An 18118-nucleotide genomic window follows, 5' to 3' on the forward strand; every position below is an offset into this window, starting at 1 on the left:
TTCTAGAACAGTTATCTAAATTACATATATTATCTGTGTCATTACTGTAACTGTGTAAGAACACAATCTGATATATATTGTTGGCGTGTCTAGTTAGTAGATATGTGTGATCCATTAAAAATGGTTCAAAAGTCATTACGAAACTGGGGGTGCTGGCATTTCATTTCTAAAATGTTTCTAAAGTATAGTTTGTGAAAAATTCATTTCTATAACAAGAGTAAGGAAATTGAATTACTATATCATTACAGTAATTGCGCATACATTATTTTGTTTGGTTTTAATCTGTTTAATTGATTGATATGTGTTTTAATTGCTCATGTTTTAGATTGTTGATATTTTGTTGAGATATATTTTAATGTTTGTAAGCTGCTTTGAGTCCCCTTTGGGGTGGAGAAAGGTGGGGTAGAAATGAAGTAAATAAATAAATAAATAGTAAATAAATTAGTATAATTGAGGAAACTTCAGGGGCTCCTTTCTCCCTCATTTTTAAAGCTATTCGGGTGATACTTGCAACAATGGTAGAACACATTTATCACTGGTAGCCCACCAAATTTCAGAACATATCCACAGATTTTTGGAGAATTTTCAAAGTTTTTATAAACAACATTTTAAAAAATAGAACTACAAAAGCTATCTCCGAGATAACAGGGGATCATTCCCCCCAACTTTCAGAAATATTTTTACATCTACTGATTTTAGGGATTTTAAAAAACGTTTTGACAAAAATGTTTTTTTTTTTAAAGTCACAACAGTTATCTCATTGAATGTCTCTCATATTAACCAATATAAACCAATATTAACAAATTATACATTTTTATAGAATCCTCGAGTTGGAGGGGACCCCTAAACACCATCTAGACCAGTGGTTCTCATCCTGTGGGTCCCTAGATGTTTTGGCCTTCAACTCCCAGAAATCCTAACAGCTGGCAAACTCGCGGGGATTTCTGGGAATTGTAGGCCAAAAACTTCTGGGGGCCCACAGGTTGAGAACCACTGATCTAGTCCAACCCCCTTCTTCCAGGCAGAAGGGCATCATCAAAACTCTACTGACAGATGGCCATCCAACCTCTAAACTAATTAATATGTTTACCCATAGTATGCGGGCCATCTATTTAGGGATTTCTTACGAACCCAGCCTAGAGATTTACTTACTAGAAGTATCTGTCAGTCCTCCTCTTTACAGATTCAACCATTCATTAGAACTCTTGTTGGCTGCTGTTACGAAGGGACAAATCTCTTTCACTGCTACCCTGATTGGTGCTTTCTGATACTGATGCATTCTGGAATATGTAGTTTATAGCAGGGCCTTTTAAGTTCTCTGGCATAGAACCCCTCCCTTCCCAAACTACTTTCCCCAGAGTTCTGTGTTGTTCCCAACAAACGCTGTTCCCTCTTTTTCTCCTCCTAATTATGAGACTCCATTAATTTAGAGAAAAGGCAAGGCACTAAGGCAGGCTTTTTGGCTTTGTTTTGCTTCCTTGCACTGAAAAGGAAACCGATTTTCCTTCCAATATTCCAATATTTACAAAACTAAAACGAAAAAGTATGGCGTAAGTTTCAATTCTTAAATTTTTGGCACGGGCCATGCCCACCTATCAGATATTGTCTCGTAAGAAGAAAATTTAACAAATTTAATCCAGATTATGAGGCAAATGAAAAAAAATGCACATCTCTACTAGTTAACAGGAGCCCCGGTGGCGAAGTGTATTAAAGCACTGAGCTGCTGAACTTGCAGACCGAAGGGTCGCAGGTTCAAATCCCGGGAGCGGAGTGAGCGCCCGCTGTTCGAAAACATGCTTCTGGCAACCTAGCAGTTTGAAAACATGCCAATGTGAGTAGATCAATAGGTACCGCTCCAGCGGGAAGGTAACGGCACTTCATGCAGTCATGCCGGCCACATGACCTTGGAAGTGTCTACAGACAACGCCGGCTCTTTGGCTTAGAAATGGAGATGAGCACCAACCCCCAGGGGAAACCTTTACCTTTACCTACTAGTTAGCACTCAAAGTAACTGGAGCAATGCCCAGATCAAAGTGCCAGCATTTCCCCCTCCCTGTCAAGATGTCAGGGACTGATATTATATTTATGCTTATGATTGTTTATTTCTGTCCTGGAAACTTGCCTGCAGCAAAAACTCCTTAATGACTGGCACTAAGCCATAGACTACCTCCTAAAGTAACACCGAATTATTTTTTCTTCATAGATCACACTTTAAGAGTGCAATTCATTTCTAAAATAAAATCCCCTGGGGAAAAAACACCCTATCTAGAATCTATCTCTTTGATGTACTAGTGTTCTCCCACACTTAAGAAGCAAATAGGGAACGGCTGTTCTGTACAGAAAGTAGAGTTTGTTGCCTGTACTGGTGTACCATTCTGCCAGCTGCTGCATGAATAGTCTTGTTCCTTGGGAAAATCACATGTCATCAGATTAGCTTGGACTGATTTTTGAGATTAGTTGGGATCTCAATGTATTGACAGTAGTTAAACTGGGATTCTGTTTCCAGCAATGTTGTTAAAGTGAATTGCTTCATTCAGGCCCGTAGCCAGGATTCTGATTCAGGAGGGGCTGGGATTTTGCTTTTTTTGGGGGGGGGGGGGGGAACAGTCTGAGTGAGGGAGGATCTACCTTAGCAAACCTTTTGTATCGTTATCCCAATACCCCCATGCAAATGGGATATATTGAGCATGGTGATCAGATCATGATATGAATAAAAATAACAGTTTAAATAATAAATGTAAGGCCTTCTCGCAGACCACCCTGAGAATTTGGGGGGGGGGGGGGGGCTGAAGCCCCTGAAGCCCCCCCTCCCGCTCCCCCCGGCTACATGCCTGGCTTCATTGCATCTCTATTTGCTATTCTGAAGTGATTGAGTATACATCCAAACTGACTACAATGTTAAGTGAAGTTTGGATGTTGAATGTTTTGATGCTGAAAGCATAACACTGTAGGAAGCAAACCATCTCTCTCTCTCTCTCTTACACACACATTCTGTTCATCACATGGTTCTTCTCCTCCTAGAATGTATTTTCTTAGAAAGTGCTTCCTTCTGTCTAATGGTAGTGTTGGCCTTGCCACAGATATCTGAGTGGCAAAGTGTTGGTGCCTAGCTGGTTGCTTCTCCCCATCTAAAGGTCTGAATGACTTCCATATGGGGCTTCACTTGCTCACCTACACTTGTGTTCCCCACCACAAGTGGTGCATCTGGGTAGGTGGCTTTCAGATCAAGAAGTTCTTCCAGGGACACAGGAGAAATCCAGGTGGTCCTCTCTCCATGGAAAACCAGAGTCCTTCCTTTGTTCTCTTCAGCCATTCTCTGTGGGACAGAACAACAATGAGGCATCAGAGAATGTCAGGGCCACGTGACAAATGGTTGAGGGAGGCTGCGGCTCTCATTATCAGATTAAATAATGACACCTCATAGGTAAATAATATCTTTTGAGAAAGGATCCCAGAATGGTTGATGAGAAATGTAAGCATGTTTGCACAACCATAATGGATTAGATATTAACTTTACTGGGATGAAACTTCTGTCTTTTGAAACTCCAGTGAACAGTTGGAAGGGAATTGGGAAACAGAAACCCATTTGTCCTTTTGCTTCCAAGTGGCACTTCAAGTAAAAGAAAGTTGGCAAGCAAATGTGCACACATGCACGATATGTCCTGTTCTAGGCAAGGTGTGGCACTCACTTTGGATAACTGATTTTGCATATGATGAAACGGAAGCAAGAGCATACTGCAAAGACACTACCAAGACCTAAATGCCTCAAAGGCAGCAGATCCCCATTTATCTTGGAATCTAAGCAGCGTTAGCTTGAGTAAGTATTTTAATAGGAGACTGTCAACCAAAACCGGGTGCTGTAGGCTATATTTCAGAGGAAGGAACTGGCAAAACAACTTCTGAGGTCTCTTCCACACAGCTGAATAATTATCCCACATTATCTGCTTTGAACTGGGTTATATGGAAGTGTGGACTCAGATAATACAGTCCAAAGCAGATATTGTGGATTATCGCCCCGGTGGCGAAGTGGGTTAAAGCACTGAGCTGCTGAACTTGCAGACCGAAAGGTCCCAGGTTCAAACCACGGGAGCAGCGTGAGCGGCTGCTGTTAGCTCCAGCTCCTGCCAACCTAGCAGTTCGAAAACATGCCAATGTGAGTAGATCAATAGGTACCGCTCCGGCGGGAAGGTAACAGCGCTCCATGCAGTCATGCCAATGGCCACATGACCTTGGAGGTGTCTACGGACAATGCCGGCTCTTTGGCTTAGAAATGGAGATGAGCACCAACCCCCAGAGTCAGACATGACTGGACTTAACGTCAGGGGAAACCTTTACCTTTACCTTTACCTGCTTTGATATTCTGGGTTATATGGCTGTGTGGAAGGGCTCTGAGTTATGAGGTTATAATAAGTCTACATGTAACTTAGAGGTGCACACACATGCACACACAATGTTACCGCCAGAAAATGGTGAAGGAGAGGCACTTGCAGGATTTTCTACCTAAAGTGCTCAAATAAGTTAGGGCCCTTTCACACAACCCTTTATCCCAGAATATCAAGGCAGAAAATCCCACATTATCTGAGTGCTGACTTAGATAACCCAGTTCAAAGCAGATATTGTGGGATTTTCTGCCTTGATATTCTGGGATATAGGGCTGTGTGGAAGGGCCCTTAGTTGGCCTTTGGTATTGTACATATTGATGTTGTGCCATTTGCTACTTGATCTCAAACAGGAAAAGGCTTAATCCTCCTCATTCTGGTCCTGGTCCTCTGCCAATTATTTGCAGCAAATATTGATGGAAGACTGATCGCTTACCATGAGTTCAGGAGGAAATATGTAATCCTGGGTTGGATCCCTTGGATGGAATTCCTCTGGCTTGCATAAACCTGAGCACATCTAAGGGGAAAAGCCCACATATTTAATACTAATATGGACAGTGGATTTTGAGCCACAGAGCAAATGGAGTTACTGAATACATTTGCAAGGGTTTTTGAAAGTAAAAACTTTGACTTTTTAGCCATGATGATGATCAGTGAAAAATATTATTTTGCCAGAACTGCACCCCTCCCCCAATAAAACTCCAACAACTCAACTAAGTTTTTGGCTACCTAGGACGTATACCATGACATTACTCTCATCTTGCTGCTCTGCCAGTGGGAGACAATCTGGAAAGGATCACTTATACAAACACAAAAACAGGTTAATGACATGCATTCCAAGGGTCTTAACCCCCACCTCAAGAACAACAGAAAAAAACAACTTTATGTGATAAATCCTGTGATAATCCTAATAATCCTACTGTATTTGAGATTTACCTCATGTAACAAACTCCCATGCAAAGCAGGGTACAGAACTGATAGCTTTCACAATCCTTTATCATTGGTAATGATAGATTATGTGATTTTATATCACAATCTAGGTTTCTCGGAATTGAAATCTGGACTGTGAATGATTTTCAATAATAGGTGTACATAAAATGCAGCAAAATTATTTTACTCATTTTAGGGCAGGATGGCAATTATGTGGTTCTTCAGATATTCTTGAACTACATCTCTTTGCTTTCCTTACTGATCACTAAACTAGTCAGTGGTGCTGCAACTTGCAGAACAACAGCATCTGACGGGATACATGATTCCTGCCCCTGTTTAGGGCAACTCATTATTCAGATAGACCATAAAGGCTCCTGTTTAGTCAGGTATAGGAACTTACCTGTTTGTTAAATGATGATTATGAACAGGATTTACAAGATTTTTCTCTTTTTTACATAACAAAAATTCCCTGATTTATCCCATCACTTGATATTGACCAGTGAAAGAATAATCAGAAATTCAGCATAAACTTGATCTTCTGACTTAGAGAGATACTCTCTCTTCTTGAACACAGTGGGATATTTCATTCTGGGAGCAACTGGTTGGTCTCTTGTGATATGAGGGTTATCCAGAAAGTAGATTACGTTTTGGAATTAAAAATGAACAAAGTATAGGAGAAAACATTTACCATATGCAGTTGAAAGCCACACCCAAATACCACTTCTCAACATAGTCACCATTCAAATCTAGGCACTTATCATAATGATGAATGAGCTTGGCAACTCTTTCCCCACAAAACTCTGCCGCTTGTGTCCTCAACCAGCCGGGCACCCCTTCCCGCAGCTGAGATCCAGGACGAGCATGGGGGAAAGTTGAGCTGTTTCATGGGGACGCCCGGCCCCACACAGCGGGTCACACATGTGAAGTTCTGGAGTCTTCTGGGTGGGAGTTGTTTCCTCATCCGCTGTGCAAAATCCCCGCACTCAACTTTCCCCCACGCTTGTCCTGGATCACAGCTGCGGGAAGGGGTGACAGTGTCACGGGACGATTGCGTCCCAGTTGAGCCACAGAGCCCCTCCGGAAGTGCGTCTGCATTGTCTGATGGGAAGCGTAAGGCTCCGTGGCTCAAGTGGGGCGAAAGCATCCTACAATGTTGCAAATGACTTGTGTGATGAAGTGGTAAGTCTGTTCCACTGTTGCTCTTCCAAAATTGATTCCCTTGAAATTTCTATGCATGATAAGATTTAATCCTAAGCAATGATGAACAACTCAGCTCCATTTTCTGGATGACTATCTGCGGAGGAAATATTAGACAGATTTGGCTTTGAGACAACCAGTTATACTTAAGAGAGGAGAAGCAGGGGACTGAGGGAGAGCAGCATGTTTCAAGACAGAGGAGCCACACAGAAGGATCTGATCAAATAGGATCTGATCTAATACAGTCAGGATCTTATGAGGAGACATCTGGTGAAGAAGAAACCTAAGAGGTTTCTGCCAAAAATTTTACTTCACATTCCCCTAGGTTTAATTTCCTTTAGCAAACACTTAGCCTACTCAGTTGGATACTAATCAAACATAAGATGCCTGACTCAATCTGCAGCAAGACAGATCTCTGCTTTAAAGACCACATAGGTTGACTTCGAACTCAAATAAATACTATGGCATGACAATTACAAATGCTTTTCCTGAGAAATATAGAAATGTGGACGGTCTGTAGCTTACCCTGTTTCCCTTTTCAGGATGCAATGATGGGTCTTCTTCACCAGAATCACTGCCTTTCGTCTCCTTCTCTTCTTTATCCATGCAACACTTCCCACTCCCTGCCAATGGGCAACTCTCCTAAATAAAGGAATAGATTTAATTATAATACTATGGTTATAATATCCAAGAAATGTAACATGTTTTAAGGCTGCACTCCCAATGTCTAGTTGGAATCTCTTTTTTCTTGCATTTTGGATCTATTGTTTTATCTTCTAGCGCCCTGAAAACAATCTGTCCCCACTCTCCTCATGGTATCCCTTCAAAGATTTAAATATAGCTTTTATTTCATCTCTAAGTTTCCTTTTTGTGAAGCTAAAGGTAACCAGCCCCTAAAATGTAGTGTCCAATTCTTTGATCATCTTGGTTGCTCTTCGCTGGACATTTTGTAGTTTGTCGATATCTTTCAACTGTGGCACAGTATTCTAGATTGGATTCTACCAAAGCAGAATAGGGTGGGATTTCTACTTCCTTTTCTCTAAAAATTATATTCCTTTTGATGAAGGCCAGGATTGCATTGGCTTTTTTGGCCACTACATCACAATGTTCACTCATGTTTAGCTTGTGATGTATTATATCTCTAAATCCTTTTCACGTGTATGGCTTTCAAGTCAGACATTACCCATGCAATACTTTTGCATTTCATTCAGTTGGAGTAAAGTAGCAGTTACCATGTTAGGTAAGGTAAATAAAGTGCAAATCCCTTTCTGAAAATGGCCACCACAGTCTCTGCACTTAATCTCTCATGTAACATAGACCATGTCAATCTTCTCTACCTCAAATGCCTCAAATGGTTGCCTTGCTGCTAAACTTTGCTCAGGCCAAAAACAAAAGCAAAGGAGGAAGGAAAGATGTCTTTCTTTCTCCAGTTTGGACATGGGAAGGTTAATGGGGTGAGAGCACATATTGCATCTGCCTTTGCGCTGAGTCCCTATCGCAACACTGACTTGTGTATAAGTTGATCCAGGTTTTGTAGAGTGATTTTTTTATCAAAACATATTTTGACCTATACACAAGTATATAATACTAATACTAATACTAATAATAATAATAATAACAACAACAACTTTATTTATATCCCGTCCCTCTTCCCAAAGAGACTCGGGGTGGCTCACAACACAAAAACAATATACATAATATCAAACAGAAGGCTGTAAATGGAAAACAAAACTCAATAAATTAAGGATAAAATTTAACAAACAAATACACAATTGCAGGGTTGTTGTATGCCTTTCGGGCTGTGTGGCCATGTTCCAGAAGCATTCTCTCCTGACGTTTCGCCCACATCTATGGCAGGCATCCTCAGAGGTTGTGAGGTATGGATAAACTAAGTCAGGAAAGGAAAGAATATATATCTGTGTAGAGTCCAAGGTGTGGCAAGAGTTCTTTGTCACTGGGAGCCAGCATTAATGTTTCAGTTAATCACCCTAATTGGCACTGGAAATGTTTTGTCCCTTGCCTGGGGGCATCCTTTGTTCAGTCAAGTCCTCATTGTGTTGGTTCCCATCTACTGTTTTGATTTTGGAGTTTTGTAATACTGGTAGCCAGATTTTGTTCATTTTCATGGTTTCTTCCTTTCTGTTGAAGTTGTCCACATGCTTGTGGATTTCAATGGCTTCTCTGTGTAGTCTGACATGATAGTTGTTAGAATGGTTCAGCATTTTTGTGTTCTCAAATAGTATTCTGTGTCCAGGCTGGTTCATCAAATGCTCTGCTATGGCTGATTTCTCTGGTTGAATTAGTCTGCAGTGCCTTTCATGTTCTTTGACTCTTGTTTGGGCGCTGCGTTTGGTGGTCCCTATGTAGACTTGTCCACAGCTGCATGGTATCCGGTAGACTCCTGCAGAAGAGAGAGGATCCCTCTTGTCCTTCGCTGACCGTAGCATTTGTTGGATTTTCTTCGTGGGTCTGTAGATAGTTTGTAGGTTGTGCTTCTTCATCAGCTTCCCTATGCGGTCAGTAGTTCCCTTGATGTATGGTAAGAACACCTTTCCTCTGGGTGGATCTTTGTCTTGACTCTCATGGCTTGTTCTTGGCCTTGCAGCTCTTCTGATGTCTGTGGTGGAGTATCCATTGGCCTGTAGAGCCCAGTTTAGGTGGTTGAGTTCACCTTGGAGGAGGTGAGGTTCGCAGATTCTTTGTGCACGGTCTGTCAGGGCTTTGATTGTGCTCCTTTTTTGACTTGGGTGATGGTTGGAGTTTTTATGAAGGTATCTATCTGTATGTGTAGGTTTTCTGTAAACTGTGTGGCCCAATTGTTGATTGGGTTTGCGGATGACCAGAACATCTAGAAATGGCAGTTTTCCTTCCTTTTCTTTTTCCATGGTGAATTGGATGTTTGGGTGGATGCTGTTAAGATGGTCCAGGAACTTGCTGAGTTCTTCCTTTCCATGGCTCCAAATTGTGAAGGTGTCATCTACGTATCTGAACCAAACAGTTGGCTTTTTTGGTGCTGTTTCTAGGGCCTGTTTTTCACAATTGTGAAAATACACAATACACAATTGTTTTAAAACACTCTGTAAAATACACATATTAAAACATACCTCCATAAAATACGTATCAAAATACACAAAACAAAAACCAGGTATACAGTTGAATTTAAAATTCACCATTAAAACTGTTTGGGTTGCCTGCCGGAAGAGATATGTCTTCACCTATATCTTAAATTTCGACAACTGATCCAGTAGTCGGAGCTTTACTGGCAGGCTGTTCCACAGTCGTGGAGAGGCTGATGAAAAGGTCCTCTGGGTGGTGGTTGCCAGTCAGGTTTTGGCTAGTTGAAGTAACTGCCCCACAGAGGACCTCGGTGTTTGGAGCGGATATATATTGTACATCTCTTTTTTTGGAATATTTCATCATTTCTTTTAGGAAAGGACCATCCTAATCTTCAGTCTAAAATAAACACCCACAATGAGGACAAGGTTTTCTTTCCTCCTAGATTTTTACCCAATGTTCTCAATCTGTTTTTCATGCTCGAACATAGTGCTTATGATACATTTGGGCATAAGGTTTAATGTTCAGCATCAATCCGGAACCTGAAAAAATAACTTTATTAAAATTCCCAGAATCCCATGGTCATAGGTAACAAGCTGATTCTGAGAGTTATAGGCTAATAATATTAATATTAATAATAATAATAATAAGCTCCAGATATACTGCTAATATACATGAAGAAATAACGATCTCATTGGAAACTCCTAGGTCATGCGTGGGGAGATTTTCACCAATTACATATGTGAGCAAATCCTAGACCTCCGGGAACAGGGATGGAGAATTACTCTGTGTGGTGATATGTGGGATTTGGAGGATGTGCAATGCTTAGTTGTGGGAGAAGAATGGTGTATACATGCAAATTGTGTCCCCTCCCCCCTAAGTTACAGCTCATATGCCTTGGATTTTGTCAAACATGTCCCAGGTTCAACCAAGGGACATCCCATAAAGATATTCAAGACAGTTATACCAATCAAGTTGAAACAGGTGCAAAGTTATGGACTATGTAACAATCATTCAAAGAGAGAGAGGTTTTTTTTTGGGCGCAACATATAATTTCATTTTGTTTAGCAAAATCTATCATTTCATGCTGTAAAATGAGGGGAATGTGGGTTTTTTTTTTAAAAAAAAAGCACAGCATGCACAAAGTCTTTCTCTCCCACTTGCCATAGAACATATTGGGGGATTTTGCAAAGGGTGAGCAGCTCTTTCCAGAGAGTAATTATCCAGAGATGGCAAATATGTACTTAGTGGCTACCTCCAGCAAAATTCATAGATTCATTCATTCATTTTTGCTCTTACCGGGGAAAAAGCACTGAAGCTGTCGATTATAGGTCTGTATCCTGTACACCGGCACAAATTCCCTAGAAAATATTATGATGTACAAAGATTAACACATGTAAGATAGCATTCCCAGTCATCTGAATCAGAGACATCAGTTCCGGTGAACTTTACCCTCTATACACTCTTAATATTTCAGTAATAAATTGGATTAATCAGATCTCCTTCTTTCTCCTTTGTAGGAAGTGCCAGTCCTTCCAACAATAACCATCTCCTGGATGTACAGTGAGCTCTCGGCATCTGCTAGGGTTTGGTTCCAAGATATCAAAATGGATGTTCATGGATGCTCAACTCCCATTATATACAGTAGAATAGTAAAACGACATCCTTTATATAAAATGACAAAACCAAGGGGTTAAATCCAAGGATGCAGAATACATGGATATAGAGGACCAACAGTAATATATCTAATGAGGACGTTATGAACATTTACATCTCCAGCTTCCAGTGTTGAAACAAAGTCTAGCATAATTTGATATTTATTTTCACACTAATATTAATCATATTCACTGAGTTCAATGGGGTCCCTAAAAGTAAATGTTCACACAGCTGGGCCTTTCAAAGAACTCTCTCTTATTATCTATTCCATGCTATTCATTGCCTTTTATTTTAAACAAAGCACAAGCCCAGGGACATAAATATATAAGAAGCACAAGGTGGATGTCTGATAGGGTGATAATGAATTAAAATGTTTCCATGCAAACATTGTCTTTTGAAGTAATAAGAAGATCTGAATTGGATCCTATTAGAGCTCATTTTAAAAATCTTTTTAATAAACTTCACTGTGGGTGAACCTTCTGCCAGCATGATGTAGGGTCTTCTGGCCCTACCATGAAACAAAGTGAGGAAGGTGCTTCATATAACACAAGAAATTGCTTTGGAGGAACCACACAATAATAGCTGATTATAACTGCTATGGTTCAATCCTACAGAAACCCAGGGTCTGTAGTCTGGTGAGGCTGATAATTGTAAATGCTGCTCCCTAAACTGCAAATCCTGGTATTCCATGATACAAAAACGTGGCAGTTAAAGGGGAACAATAGTGCTATATTTGAAAAGTATGAATAAGCCCTGTTCTTGACTGCAGAGTATACCATAAGCAGAGACACACGCAATGCTCAAAGGCTCCGGGAGGATTAGGCAGGAGAAGATAACCAAAGCTTAAGCTGTAACAGTTCTGTTGAACACTAGAAAACTAACCAGGATGCACATATAAAAACTATAGACCTGGATTCTGTTACCAGTCCCATCTAAAGTAGACCCTCTGAACTGTGTGTTGATTTACTGCAGAATTAAAGAACATGATTTCAATAACAGTTTGTTTTATCTGTGTGTCCTATTTGATAAATAGCTTCCAAATAATGAAAGGGAGAAAGCTGGCTTACCATCCAGAGCTGCGGTTATCTGCTCCATGCTGGGTTCAGGGTGGTTTCTTAGTAAGGAATACATGGACATCACCATTCCAGGAGTGCAGAAGCCACACTGGGAGCCATGGCACTTTGCAAGCCTTTGCTAGAAAAAAAAATGCATTGTCTAAAAAGCTGGCCGAAAGATAAAAAGTTCTTTACCCCTGCTATAGGTTTGTAGTGTGACAGTGAGTTTTATCTTCCTGTTGCCCTAAGCTATGTTTGAGTAGGAACTACAGTGTTCCCTCACTACTTCACGGTTCACTTTTCGTGAATTCGCTGTTTCGCGGTTTTTCAATAAACTCTAAAATACTATTATAAGTCATAAAAAATTACAATTTACCGCCTAAGGAAGGGAGGAAGGAGAAACCAAAGGGAGAGAAAATCTGCCCAAGTGGCAACGGGAGAAGGAGGTGATTTATTAGGCAAGCCCCCACTCTTTTAGCCTTTAGGAAAGATTTAAAAACATGGCTATTCCAATGTGCCTTCGGAGAGTAACTGTTCTTTTGTTACTCCCCTCAACATTTATCCTCTAGACTGTTTCATTATCTGATGTCCCTGTCCCCCGAGGTTTTTATTTTGATCCCTTTCTCACCCCGAGTTTTTAACTTAGTGTTCATGCGGCTCACCCCTGTTAGATTGCTTTCTTGATTCTGTGTTGTACTGTATATTTTATCAATTGTATTGGTTAATTGTATTATGATATGTTGTTTTTATGTTGTGTTATATTGTATTGTCCTGGGCAGGGCCCCATGTAAGCCACCCCGAGTCCCTTTGGGGAGATGGTGGCGGGGTATAAATAAAGTATTATTATTATTATTATTATTATTATTATTATTATTATTATTAATCATAATAATCAATACACAATTGGTTGATAAAGACTTAAAATAGTGTATAACTACTAAAATAATGTATAAATACTGTATTAAAATAAATATAGTGCCCCTACTTCGCGGATTTTCACTTATTGCGGGTGGTCCTGGAACCTTGCCCCAGCGATAAGTGAGGGAACACTGTATTATGTACAATAAGCTAGCAACCCACTAAGATCCCTTACCTTCTTCCCAAACTAAGGGATCATTTTGTGATTAGCTCCAGCAAGTCACCATGTCCTTTCGCCATCTTAAAATGTCTTTATTGGACCCCACAGCAGGCTTCTTCTCTCCCTCCGCTCATCTGGCAGAGATGAGATGACAAGTCCTTCCCCTCTTGCCCTCCTTCCTTTGCTATATGTGGATCACTCCAACAACAACAACTTGGGCACCTAGGATTGATAAGTGCCACCTTTACAGAGTGCCTTGCTGAGATATAGCAGCTGCAGTCACAACAGCTGGGCAAGGAGGAGAGTGAATTTGGAGCAATGAATTGTTTTTCAGCCTGGAACCTAATTCAGACTCAAGTTGAGCTGAGGTGGGGGCAGGGGGCACCACAAGTCACCAGGCTTTTTTATTCTGAGCCCTGGAATCCATGGGCTTTGGTCATGTCTTTAATTCATTCCACAACCTCCTATCTTACCTGAATGGGGTGCAGCTTGGTTGTTGTGGACCCCACTCCTTCCACAGTGGTTACTGCGAGACCATACAATGAGCAGAGCGGGAGGAGGCAAGAGTTGGCTGGATAATGTCTTGGGAATGTTAAGTGCAATTCTAACTCTTAACCAGTGTGGATTCCAAGTTGTGGTATCTCTGCCAGGGCCAACTTGGGCTGCAGATGGTTTCAGGGCCAGCCCAATCCAGTACCCTGGCTGAGACATCAGAATTTAGAAAGCACTAAAAGGGTATTTTGGAAAACTCTTCAAAAGGGGATATAGATGTTACTCAACAATCAGAACCTTGGACAAAATATCTGGATTAAAGGCCAGGCATGACCAGTTCATTTTTAGTTGAACCAAATAAATTTGGAAAGTCATTACAAAGAGATTTGTGCTATACCCATCTGATGTAGCCAGAAAGAGGCTGAATGGGGCAGTCACATTATTTCCAACTGAGTCCCTTCAGGTGAGAAGGGCGGGATATAAATGTTGTTGGAAATAAAGTTATGGGTTGGACTAGAAGTGCCAGAATTTCCCAGCCATCTTGGCCACTGGCCATCCTGCTGGGATTTCTAATGGTGCAATTTTCCCAAGCTTTAATTTATATCTATGATAGCAATTGGGGGAAGATCCTCGATGATCTGAACAGAAACGTGGCATCCTACAGGATCTTCGCCCACCCCTTCTTCATGACCTCTGAATATCTCATTCACACACCCCCTTCCCAATTCTGCCCTCATCATGCACCCTTGTGAAGGGAGTGCATGAATGCTCAGTCAAGTTCTGAGCATGTTGAAAATAAGGGGGCAAGGAACCCACAGTGTTTTGTGTGTGCTTGCTCACTTCTCTTGCTCTCTGTGGCACCCTTGTTAGTGACCGATCCCAGGACACTTTGAAAGATAGAAAATTACTTCAGATATTTCAGGTCAAGATACATTAAGTTGTGGTGTAGGTTTATTGAGCTGTCTACCCCTTTTGTGAAGGATACCGTATTTTCTTGGAGTCTGCGTTGTATGTAGAAATCATCACGGTGCAGGCCCCACAGCCTCCGATTCCACAGCCGTACTTAGTTCCTGTGAGACGGACTTAACACCATGTTATTAAGGAAAACCAATGATTTATTTTGTTTAATATTTAGGCTTTCCCACCCTAATTTTTATATTGTGATTATTCACTTAGGACCTCATTACACTTACCAAATTTAGCGTCCTATGATGCTTTCAGCTTTCTTCAGGGATGGAACTCCATGCTGGCCATCACATGACATCGTGTGACTTCAAGAAGTGGCCCCGTCCCCAACTGGTGTGGAAGTGTCTTTGGATGCTTCTCCCAAAACAATGGAGCCAGCACACTTCTTCCCTATTTGGGCGATGCTTCCCCCCATGTGATGGAGGCAGTGGTGCCATGCCGGAGTGATGCACAGGGTGACAGAATGCTGGTGAAACGGCATGAATGGAGGCAGAGTTGGCCCAACATAGCAGCCAATGTAAGCGCACACTTGTGGCGCATTGTCCCCGGGGCGCCGTCGAGGTACCCCCACAGTGGGAACCATTGGCTCCCTCCTCGCCAAACGCAGAAGGCCTCAACTGAGGCCTAGCTCTTCTCACGAGGTCTCACGAGTCCTCGTGAGACCTCGTGAGAAGAGCTAGGCCTCAGTTGAGGCCTTCTGCATTCGGTGAGGAGGGAGCCAATGGTCCCCACCGCCGCCGAAGATATGTGCGAGGCCTTGGGGGGGCGCAATTTCAGGGGGGGGCAGTGGCCACTAGGTTCACCTACAAGGCGAAATTACCTAGGGCCACCTCTGGATGGAGGGCTCCCCCATGTGATAAGGTGGTTAGGAGGAATCTCCTGATAGAGCTAATTCTGAAAGTAGGATTTATTCCTAACAGTGCAAGAGACCACTTTAGGGCCCCTCCACACTGCCCTTTATCTCAGGATCTAAACCCAGATTATCTGCTTTAACTGGAATATATGAGTCCCCACTGCCAGATAACCTGGGATAAACAGATAATCTGGGATCAGATCCTGGGACAAAGGGGCAGAATGGAAGGGCCCTCAGGGAGTTTACAGCGAAATAAGGGACCCTGCTGCTCTTGATTTAATGCAAGTGTAGAAGACTACATTTCAACAGGGGTTTCATGAGTTGCTGCCTAGAGATGATTAATTACCCTGTATAAGTGACAAAAAAGCTTTATTTTCACAGTGATCTAAAGTTGTTTTAATTATGAAGGTGCTATCAGCCCATGTACAATATCTGCTTTGAACTGGATTATCTTAGTTCACATTGCCATATAATCCAATTCAATGTGGATTTCATACAGCTGTGTGGAAGGGGCCTTAGTCAGTTGTTTCAGATCATTCTACTTGAAAACCTCCTCTCCTGCATTCAAAAAAGTATTGGAATGGTAACATACTCTGTTGCATCACCTCCTGCACTTGTGGTTTAGTACTGTCCCCATTTCCCCCCTTGAAATATAACAACATTATTTATATCACCTTCTGGGCCCTGATTTGTGCTATTTTAATGGGTTTTCATAATTTCATAATTCAACAATTGTATAATGATACTAATATGGAAGCACTCTTATTCCCTGCCCTGATCCAGAAGATGAACACATAACATTCAACTTCCATTATTTTTTCTGTGCTCTTCCACACATACCAGCACTTACCCAGTTCTGTTTCTGTATATTACTCTTTAAAAATTGTGTTTTTACCTTTTATTCCTGAACCTTGAGCTTTCTTCAAGCATTAATCCTTAAAAGGATTCTTTTGGGATTGTGCTATTGCATTCCCCCCCCCCCCCCTTATTTAAAACAACAGCATTAAAATAATATTAAAAAGCCATGTGGAAGTATGGAATACAAATGTACGGCAGGTCTCTTGGTGACTCTTTAGACTTCTGCAGTCTTCTTTGCTCAACCTTCAGAAGTAGACTGAACACCTACAGAGAATCTCCTAGGAAGAAGGAATTATTTCCCACCCATCACACATGCTCCAAATATCTCAGCTAAGTAGAATGGGACATTCAGATCCAAAATTGTTACTACTAGTGGTTCTCAACCTAGGGTCCCAGATGTTTTTGGCCTTCAACTCCCAGAAATCTTAACAGCTGGTAAACTGGCTGAGATTTCTGGGAGTTGTAGACCAAAAACATCTGGGGATCCCAGGCTGAGAACCGCTGTGTTACTACATCATAGTGGGACCTGGGATCATTAATAGATTATTTCAATTGTTTTCAAATGACCCAAGAATACATCAGCATAGTCAAGCACCAGGAGGGCTGTGATGTTTTGCAATAAAATACAGACAAAAATGGGATTCTAGTAAAAACAGTGTTATGTGATAAGATCCTTGTCTTTTGAATTAAGAAGAAGGATGTTATGCAGTGTGGAAAAACACTGAAGGATACGCCCCTTTCTCAGATAATTAAGCAGCAATTCTTCTGGATCAGCACACTGCTCTATCACCTGAAACAAGAATCCAGAGAGACATAATCTACCTTGTTAAAGAGGATTAAGCTGTGATTATGATCATAAAAATTAATATCACATGCTTATTTTTTTTCAGTTTCTCTTTTTCAACACTGCAAGCAAGTGCTTACAAAATGTCTCAGTAGCAGGGACCAAAGTAATGTCTAAAATGTGTATGGGCATCGTGGTATCTCACCCTCATATGTGATCATCTAGCTACAACTAGATTTGGGGGATGCTCCTAGAATAGTGTTTCCCAACGTGGGGGTCGGGACTCCTAGGGGGGCCCACAAGGGGGGTTCAGAGGGGTTGCCAAAGACCAGTATTCTCTGTTGGTCATGGGGGGTTCTGTGTGGGAAGTTTGGCCCAATTCTATCATTGGTGGGGTTCAAGGGGCTCTTTGATTGTAAACCCCAGCAACTACAATTCCCAAATGTCAAGGTCTATTTTCCCCAAACTCCAAATTTGGGAATACGGAGTATTTGTGCCAAGTTTGGTCCAGATCTATCATTGTTTGAGTCTACAGTGCTCTCTGGATGTAGGTAATTACTCAAGGACAATACCCACCAAACCCTTCTGTTGGTCATGGCAGTTCTGTGTGCCAAGTTTGGTTCAGTTCCATCGTTGGTGGAGTTCAGAATGCTCTTTGATTGTAGGTGAACTATAAATCCCAGCAACTACAACTCTCAAATGTCAAGGTCTATTTTCCCCAAACCCCACCAGTGTTCACATTTGGGCATATTGAGTATTTGTGCCAAGTTTGGTCTAGAACCATCATTGTTTGAGTCCACAGTATTCCCTGGATGA

General features: G+C 41.5%; 1 protein-coding gene across 3 annotated transcripts in view; it reads right to left on the reverse strand.

Moving 5' to 3' along the window:
- Positions 1–17380, reverse strand: part of LOC100565879 (aldehyde oxidase 2) — a 59163-nt gene extending 41783 nt beyond the window's left edge. For 2 of the 3 annotated variants that reach the window (XM_062960467.1, XM_062960457.1), the window contains exons 1-8: positions 17251–17380; positions 14827–14923; positions 13823–13931; positions 12284–12410; positions 10860–10921; positions 7032–7148; positions 4816–4896; positions 3172–3316 (exon numbers count right to left, since the gene is read on the reverse strand). In XM_062960467.1, the coding sequence (XP_062816537.1) occupies positions 3172–3316; positions 4816–4896; positions 7032–7148; positions 10860–10921; positions 12284–12410; positions 13823–13931; positions 14827–14864 (679 nt within the window). In that variant the 5' untranslated portion in view covers positions 14865–14923; positions 17251–17380. Of the gene's footprint in view, positions 1–1152; positions 1250–3171; positions 3317–4815; positions 4897–7031; positions 7149–10859; positions 10922–12283; positions 12411–13822; positions 13932–14826; positions 14924–17250 lie in introns of those variants that run through there. The other variant, XM_062960476.1, reaches the window with a different exon arrangement.
- Between the last annotated feature and the right edge of the window lie 738 nt (positions 17381–18118).

Source organism: Anolis carolinensis, chromosome 1 (assembly GCF_035594765.1).
Source record: "Anolis carolinensis isolate JA03-04 chromosome 1, rAnoCar3.1.pri, whole genome shotgun sequence".
In the NCBI taxonomy this organism is placed as follows: Eukaryota; Metazoa; Chordata; class Lepidosauria; order Squamata; family Dactyloidae; genus Anolis; species Anolis carolinensis.